The sequence below is a fragment of the Cupressus sempervirens genome, chromosome 5 (assembly GCF_028749045.1).
Source record: "Cupressus sempervirens isolate cs-2001-9-10 chromosome 5, ASM2874904v1, whole genome shotgun sequence".
Lineage (NCBI taxonomy): Eukaryota > Viridiplantae > Streptophyta > Pinopsida > Cupressales > Cupressaceae > Cupressus > Cupressus sempervirens.
Window position 1 is genome coordinate 1,014,767,728 of NC_143122.1, and position 9,144 is coordinate 1,014,776,871.

Consider the following 9,144-nt stretch of genomic DNA (forward strand, 5'->3'; position numbering starts at 1 on the left):
TGGATCTGGGATAACATAAAGATCTCCTCCTTTCTGGCATTATGGTTCCTCCTAGTCATTTAGTTCAGCTTCTAGCATGTGTGCTCAAACACCCACAAATTATCAAGAGTCCTACGCCACTGATAGCCATACTTCAGCTCGTAAAAGAAGATAGTAGCTTTCCCATCTTTAAGAAACCTTCTTAATTTATCCTTTTCAATTATCATGGTAGTTTGAACGTACAAGAAGAATTTAAAATATGTGAGTTTTTGAAAAAATTCAGTAAGAACCCTTGGCTTACCTTGGTACTTCTCCTCATTCTTACATTTCCGGATTTGCGAAAGAATGTTAGAAGACAGCATGTTCCAGAAAAAATTAGCATCCTTACTAAGACCATTAATGTGACCAGTAACAATTTCAACGATATTCGCATTAATAGGTTAATAAATACCAAAAAGTTTCCATATTTCTTTAGCAAAAAGGCAATCAAACAAAATATGTCTACCCGTATCAGGCAACTTGCAAATATTACTTAAATCAGAATGTTGAACATCTCTTTTAATTTGAAGTCTATCAGTTAACATCAGCCATTTAAAACATTGAATTTTTGGCTCAACAAGACTTTTCCAATTAGTATTCAACTACTTATTCCAAGCTTTATTATCAAAAGAACAGTACCAAATTTTGTTAATATGAACAATAATATCTTCATTGTGAGCAATGATCTTGTATATCTTCATTTTTGTTATTGTAGAAATCAATAGATAGAATATACACAATAATTTGATTATGATAATATTTGATTGTGCTAGTCATATGTAAAGTACAAAATATGTATAAATAGTAATAACAATATTATTTATATTTGATGAAGTAGAAATCCATTATAAGAACATTAGTATAACACTATAAAATATTTGATTAATGGAGAAAAAAACCAATGATGATAATGATTCTAGATTGGTCACAATGATGCCTTGGACTTCACATAAATGGGATGATCGGACATCCTTCCTCCTTTGACTAATAACTCTTAGCAGACCATAATCTATTTGTTTATTTTCAGTAGTACTGAATATATTTGACTTTCTCCCAACCACGTTTTCATATGAATATTTACTAATAATTTAAAATAGATCTTAGATACCCAACCGAAATACTTTTCTTTAAAAAATATGTATATTATCGGTCCAAGTGAATACCATGTGAATGGCGGCTAATATTTGTTTTGAAGTGCAATTCAATTTCACAGAGTCAATCCTCTCCTATTCATTTTCTTCTAATTGTATTTATTAAATTGTACCTCGTATATTCCTTTTTATAAATGACAGGACGAATGGTCATGGGAGAATTGATGGATACCTAATGTCCTCTTTCACATAACAAAAGTCTAAATGCGGGAGAAGCGTTGAAATGTCAGTTCATTGAAGTCCATTGCATTTTTCATATTAACCTGTTATATGCATTTACCCATGTTCCATAGATTCAATTTATATTTTGTTGGACTCTTCGAACATGCCCTCCCTAGGAAAAATGGATAGAAGAGTTGAAGGACAATTTAATCTGGTCATTTAATTATTATATATTTCTGACTTCATGATATGTTCCTTCTCCGGTGAGATAATCTCATGAGCTTGTAAAGAATGTCGAAGTTTGATGAGAATAAATGGATGAGAGAAGCCAAAGAGTATCTGGCTCAGAAGAATAAGTCCTATGAGAAGCCTCCATGCATATTCAGGACATCCATGGCCTTGCTGAAAGAAAATGAGCATTCCTATGTGCCTCAGATTGTTTCTATCGGCCCTAACCATTTCGGGAAAGAGTGGCTCATGGGAATGGAAACATTCAAAGGCGATGCAGCACGTAGAGAGGTTTTTAGAATTCAGTATGGAACCAAGAAATCTGACGTTGAATTCGAACAAGTGATTGAGAGAATCAGGAGGAGGGAAGAGGATATAAAGCGGTGCTACTATAGAGAAACATCATTCAAGGGTGACGTGTTCCATTTGATGTTGGCTCAGGATGCTTGTTTCATTCTCGAGTTTTTCAGAAATCACCTCTTCGGATTAGAAGACGATGAATCCTTCCAAGATGAGTTTTTGTTTCTGCCAGAGCATCATCCAATCTTCGGGCCCGTATCCGAGAATGCTTGGATTAAAGCGGAGATCATGAAGGACTTGATCAAGTTGGACAATCAAATACCGCTGTTTGTCTTGGAAGATGTTCTTACTATGGAGATGAACGCTAATTCCCAAGAGAGCGCCCAAGAGAAACTTGACAGATTGCTGAGGAAAATGTTCGAGAGAATCTGCTATCGGCCTTTCGAGTTCTGTGCAGAGGACGCATCAAAGAAACGGAACCACATTCTGGACATCTATCACGACTCCTGCCTTGGGGCCCTGCCAACCGAAAGTACTGAAAAGGAATTAGTGAAAATTAACGTTCAATATTATTGTTCGCGTTTTGCAGGTTCAAAAGGTGCTCACTGCGTATGTTCTGGACGAGCAGACGGGAAAAGTTCTGAGAATGTCAAACAACGTAGGAAATGGTGGCTGAACTTTCCATCTGCAGTTGAATTGAAGAACGGAGGAATCAGATTCGAGGCCGATGTAAAAACTGTGGACGACGTTAAATACGAGGGTAAAACTCTGACTCTGGTGCGGCTGAAATTGGATGTGGACTCGGAGTTGTATATAAGGAATTTAATTGCCCTGGAGATATGTTCTCCGGGGTTCAAGAAGAAAAGAATGACTGCTTATTGTCAGTTCCTGCATGAGCTGTGCCAAACAAGCGAGGGAGTAGATGTGTTGAGAAAGGAGGGTGTCATAATTGGTAATCTTTGGCCCACTAAACTGGTCACCCAATTGCTGAGCGTCTCCAACATCACAATTTCCTGGCCACAGTGCAAATCCATCATCGAAACGAGGGAAAATCTGAGCAGCTATAAGACGCGGCGCTCTATTGTTCTGAGAAGCCTTTGGAACGAATTCTGGGAAGCGTATGGTTTTAAACCGTGGATGGTAGTTGGAGGCTTCGGAGCGATTCTTGTCCTCTTTCTGACTGTCGTGCAGGTCTTTTGCTCGTTCAAACAATGTGGGCCAAGGTCAAATTAAAGATGGGGCATCATTTGTGACTAGATTCTGAGTTCTGCTTTAAAGCCGTAATTTGTTTGGTTTCCTACTAGCTGTTGCATGTAGTTAAGTGGAGAGGCTTATTTAGTTCCGGCCATGCATATAGCAGTTACTTAAACAGTTATTAAACTGAATTTTTATAGCTAATAGAGATTCAGCCTTTCTAACCATTTATCTTGTCTTACTTTTTCCTTACTTTTTATATCACTAAAGTTGCATGTTTATTAATTATAAATATTAATTCAAACTTTTTGGCAATCTTTTATTGGTCCATGTGTTCAGTGGCAGAATGATAGAAAAGGGTTTTAGAATTACGATGCAAGAGAAGGCCCATTCCACAAGGTCTCGATTGCGGGTTTGGTGCAGAATGGAGATAAAAATATTGCAAAGCTTGTATAGTTGGCAATAAAGTGTAGGAACACGAGATCTTAGGCCATTCTGATTTTAAACCTTTACATTGAGATCATTTTATTCAAGGATTTAATCAAGGAAAGAAATAGCTCCATAAAATGTGCCAGTTGAGTTAATCATGCCAAATGAAAAAAGAAAATCATGCTTCCATGCCATGTCTGGTTTCCAGTAATTGTATTTCATGCTTAGTGTTTCCCTGTAAGACTCTGCATTATAGTTACACTATTTTTGCTGAGTTCTCCATGGTATCATTTCCTATCTGCACAATCTGCTTCTGGAGTTGTAATTTATCTTCAGCAATTGATTTTTTTTGGCTTGAATTGATGCCCTCTTGTTAAATAAAACACTGGGCTCTTCTAAAGCTTTTTTCCCTTTTAATCCCTTTTTAAATAACTTTTGTCTATTTAATCTTCCCCAGATTTGGAGTCTAACTAAGCTAGTGTTGGCATTACCTCTTTCTCCTCTACAGATCATGCACTTTGAGATCTTCCTCTAGATATGCTCCACAACTCAGACATTATTAAGCATGAGTAATAGTGAGCGTAATGGCACTTATGGTTGTTGTAGAAAAGCCAGGCGTAATGGCACAGTCAAGCTGTACAACCATCCTTAGTGCATTGTTCCATCATTACAACTGAATGATCAGTTTTATACACATGTAGCTCTGAAAATAAATGCAAAGCTATGCCACTTTAAGTAAAAACATATGAAAGTGGGCTAAGAGTGTTAGTATAAAATTTTTTACTTTCAATTAGACTGCCTTTTATTGGTTCTTGGTTATGTTTTTGAAGTACTAGATAGTAGTCAAAAGAAAGGAGGTTGACCCTAGTGTACAAAAAGGGTAGATTAAAAAACAGTCAGGGGTTACCACCCACCTATCTAACTGATACTAGTTTTAAACTTCAAAAAAAAATAGAGAAAAGCTCCAAACTAGAGCAGTTCTTACCGTCCACCCTATTCTTAACAAGCATATAAAAAGTAAAACATACCAACAGCTAATAGACTTATTGCTGCTATCAGTCCAATACTTGATCGAAAAACATACATAACAAAACCCTGTAGGGCACCAAGTTCAACGAGAACAAAAACATAAAGACAACAACAAAAAATAGAGCTAGGGCTAGTTGCCCGCTTTCTTTCCACCTTCCTTGTTACTCTCCTCCTTAGGGTCTTCCCTATTTATGTCCACCCGCTCCTCTTTGATAGGTTTCTCAAGGAGAGTTTTGAGCCAGTCCTCTACCAGAAAGCCATATATAGAGCGAGGGGTTTCACTCTCCTTTCCTAGATCCTTCTCATTGTTGTTCATCTGGTGGAAAAAGAAAGTGGTGGCAGTAGAGTGAATGACCTTCATGAAGAATTCCACAAACGTTTCAATTTTTTTACAAATGCCATGTGGTTCTTCGTGAGCTCTTTCATAGAATTCTCGAGCCTTGCCCCTTTGTGGCTCTAACCATGGCTATGTTTCCCTTTTTCTACCCCACCTTTGGGAGTGTCTTTCATTGGGGAGGTGATGTCCTCCCCCACTTTTGTTTGTGGAAGGGATAGCTTCAAGTTTCTGAGACATGTGACGGGCTAGGAGGGCTAGAGACAACCTTCTTTTCAGTGTCTTGGTGAGGCCTCTTCCTCTTAATTGGTTTCTTCTCACTCTCAGTTGACTTAGAGCTATAGTCCTATTTAGGGGAGGACTTAAATTTCTCCATTTGGAGACATTTGCGAGCCATCTGAGCGGTTATCCTGCTCTTTCCTATCTCAATATCAAAACCAATAAGGGTAATTTTAACCTCCAAACAAGGGGTTTTCTTGACTTTTCTATGGCTAGAGCTAGGGTTGGGGTTTGTGGATATTTGGGGGGTAGCAATAATCAATGGGTTGACTAGAAGCAATAGGTTTAAGGAAAGGTGGTGTTTGTAAAGTTTGTGCATGAAACCCTAGTGGATAATATAAAAGGGTTTGCCCTCCTCTCTCTTTTTCCTAGCCTTAAAGAAATAGTCCTCCATGGAATAAAGAAAAAGGTAATGAAAAGAAATTAGATCACAGTTCCTAAAATGGTTGAGAGTGGGGAAATGGTAGTAGTATAGCAGCTGGAACTGATCTTCAAGGGTAATTTATCTCATAATGGCATAGCAGATCACATCCCAAGGTAGTGGAAGATCCTCCTTGGAAAACATACCATGTGCATGAACTAGCTCCTCATTAGGTCTTAATTTTTTTCTCATATTGGTTCCATCTGCCACCTTGGACTGCTTACACCATTTCTTTCCTTCCATGGGAAACCTACCAACCATAGCAACTAGTACCTCCATGATTTCAAATGGCATTCCATTAATGTTAACCTTCCTATGCTTCCAACAATTTAAGAATTGCATCAAGATATGCTTGTCATGCTTTTCCATACCTTCCATAAATGAAAGTAGACCACTTTCTATAAGATAAACCCAAGCGGCCTCACTCTTCCTAATGTACTCCTCAATCTCCACTGGTTCAATGCAGTCACTAGCACCCATTTCTTCACCTCACTCAACCACCAATTTCTTAGAGCTTTCTAACATCCCCTTCTTACAATGGTAGCCACAATATAATCAATAAATCATGCTCAAGCTAAAAATGTTAAGGCATTAGAAACCCATCATAAGATCACAAGGCTTCTCTGAATATGAGAAACCACTCTCTATGACATATGTGATCAGTTCCTTTTCCTATAAATTCAACCGTCACCAGCTATAGTTGAAGTGGGATTTCGCAAAAGTGTCCTTGTCATCTTGCTTTTGTGGTTCACCACATCTAAACATAACAATGCCACTCGTCCTTTTTGTGAAATAATTAAAGCTCGTGGTGAGGGGATCATAAAAGCATATCCTCATGAAATCTTGCCCAAAATTGACTTTATAAAAATAAATCCAATAGCCTTCCTACTCACATAGCTTCATAAAGGTGTGCCATCTTTTGAAATGACTCATATTGCCTTGTACGAAGTATGCTCACATTCCATCATCACTTGTGTTGATGATGGAAGTTGGCTGGCATGTTCCCATTCGATGAATTACATGTCATTATGGCCAAAATTTTCCAACTCATTTGCCAATGCATTTCATTCATGGTAAATGTGGCCCACATGGATCTCTTGGCACACCTCCATCAACATGCGAATTTCCTCTTTTATTATTTTGATCTTCCAACTACTCTGGCCCTTTGCTTTAACTGCTCTGATAATCAACATCAAATCCCCCTCGATTGTTAATCTATTAATTCCTCTAACTCTCACAATTCTCAACCCCCATAGAAGGGCGATGGCTTCTGCTTCGTTGTTTGAACCCCCTCTACAGTTTCTAGTGTAAGCTTCAAATTATTTGATAATAAATTATTGGACACACCTTGATGAGAATATTTTGCTTATAATACTTGTAGTACTGGTAATCTTGTTTAAGGATTTCTAAGTCTGCATTATTGTTTAAGGCTTTCTGAGTCTAAATTATGTTGGCATTTTTCATGATATTTAATTTGTAAGTCAATTTATATTGTGGTTTTCAAAAACCATACATGGAAGTTCAACTTTAAAAATATCAGTAGTTCTAAAAAAAAAATTATTAAAAAATGATAAAATAATTTATTAAAATATTGATTATAATTTTTATGTCACACATAATAGAAATTTTATTTCTAAAATATTTGTCACTATGTTGGTTTGATAGTTGGTTTAATTGTATTGACACTTGTAGCAAACTAAGTGCATATCAATATAGTGGTGGGTGTTTATTGAGACCTTGTCGGTTGCACAATGACTTGATGGCTATAAAACTACAACCACCAATTAAATACTATGCTTCTTGTTTAAAATAGTCTATGCTAGTTAAGATGTCTTATTCATTACTGTGGCAAATCACTTTTGAGGCTTCCACCAAACATTTTTCTCTTAAATACATGTAAATAAGCTTATTGCTAAAAGCTTTATTGTATGATAGGGGTACCAACAAAATTACATAATTTTTCTAATTACTATTTTTTTCCAAGTAGCTAGGTATACCAATAAGGGGCTATGACAATTGAAGCAAATGCCCCTTCTTTTTAGATATTTAAGTTGCATTCCCTATCTTTTGTTCTAGCGATGTTGTTACTGTTACCTTTCGCTCACCCGCCAAAGGTTTAAATTTTAAATGCTCAGCTCGTCCAACGGCTAGCCACGGAAATATTATTTTTTATGCCAAGATCGGACCTTGTGATGTATTTCGCAGCCCTTAGTATCTTCTCCGTCAGATTTCAGCAAGATCGACGGTCGGCGCGATCTTATCATTAGAGATGCACGGGAAATAGCATCAGCGACATCGCGCCCAATTGACGCGTGTCTGGTGGGTCCGACGAGCAGGCTACAACGGAGGGCGTGTCGGGAAATTTTTTCAGCACCGCAGGCGCTATGTCGCTATCGCATGCTGGCCGAAAAATCTCCATTGCGACATAGCGGTCGGTGGAAATGCTCACGTGGGCGGGCGACACGTTTCCACAGGCCAGAAGTTTCAAAACACGGCGAGGCGCTATGGTGCCAACGAAAAACCAATGCATTTTTCAGTGGCGACATAGTGCCCAAACGAAAAATCCACCATGGTGAGAAGCGTCCAGGCACGTTGGGTCCCAGCAAGTACTTCGCATTAGGAGTCAGGAGCCCAGTGCCACGGTGGTGAATCAGATGTAGCCACGTATTCATCAGTGGGGTCAAGGCAATACAGACCCCCCAAGTTGGTGCTTTGTGAGACCAAGGAGGTGTTTCATTGGGCCAATAAAGAGCGACCATGTCCCCCAAGTCAGAGTTCAGTCAGCGTCACCAGTACATGGAAAGGTAAGATCTCCACCGTCAGATCAGGGCCGATCGACGGTAGGCGCCATCGTGCTATAGAAGAGTTGCGCGAGTCTTATGTTAACGACATTGCACCTGAAGGACACGCGTCCTCGTGGGTCCAGGGATGTTAGCAAGGACTAGTCAGACCGTTGATACGTGGCCAGTTCTTATTCATCGATATGCTAAGGGGAATGAGCTTCCTTGCACATCGTCAGATCGATTCAAATCAGCGGATGGCGCCATCTCGCTATGGCAGAGATGTGCGAAGGTTATGCTGGCGACATAGCGCCCGACCGGAAGGTGTGACGACAAGCAAGTTTACGATGGGCCAGTTTTGCGGCGAGAAGAGGTCAGGCAGCCGAAAAGTTTAGAAATGCTGGTGGGGCGCCATGGCACCATCGAAAAACTCACGAGTTTTTCGTTGGCAACACAACGCCCAAACAGAAAACAGACCATGACGGACTCTTAGGCTTGGTGGGACTGTAGGACAGGATAGGTGGGATGAGCTATCTAACCTCGTGGCCTCGTGATTGGTCAAGGTGGTACCTCATCTACCACAGTGGAATTTCAGAATACACCACGTTTGCATCAAAGGGTGAGATGGCAGTTGGGCGCTATCTCGCTATGGGAAGGTTGCATTAGTTTTCCCATAGTGACAGAGCGCCTTAGTACCATATGCTAGGTTAGTGGGGCCAAGTGTTAGGGAATTTGCCAGAATGGTGCTACGTCAGGCCAATGAAGGACTGCCACATATGCCAGATCAGAACATAGATGTGAGGTGGCACTAGATCTTCA

General features: G+C 39.3%; 1 protein-coding gene across 1 annotated transcript; it reads left to right on the forward strand.

Moving 5' to 3' along the window:
• Window positions 1-1,622: 1,622 nt before the first annotated feature.
• Window positions 1,623-8,194, forward strand: LOC149559382 (putative UPF0481 protein At3g02645). Its single transcript, XM_089831398.1, has 2 exons — window positions 1,623-3,050; window positions 7,751-8,194. Exons 1-2 carry the CDS (start codon window positions 1,623-1,625, stop codon window positions 8,192-8,194), a joined length of 1,872 nt encoding a protein of 623 aa, XP_089687524.1.
• The last annotated feature ends 950 nt before the right edge of the window (window positions 8,195-9,144 follow it).

Bases quoted from the DNA above. Each gene is read 5' to 3' on its own strand.
- LOC149559382 (XM_089831398.1), top strand. From the start codon at position 1,623: ATGTCGAAGTTTGATGAGAATAAATGGATGAGAGAAGCCAAAGAGTAT. The intron at 3,051-7,750 runs GTCTTTTGCTCG...TGTATTTCGCAG, and splicing joins TCTTTCTGACTGTCGTGCAG to CCCTTAGTATCTTCTCCGTC.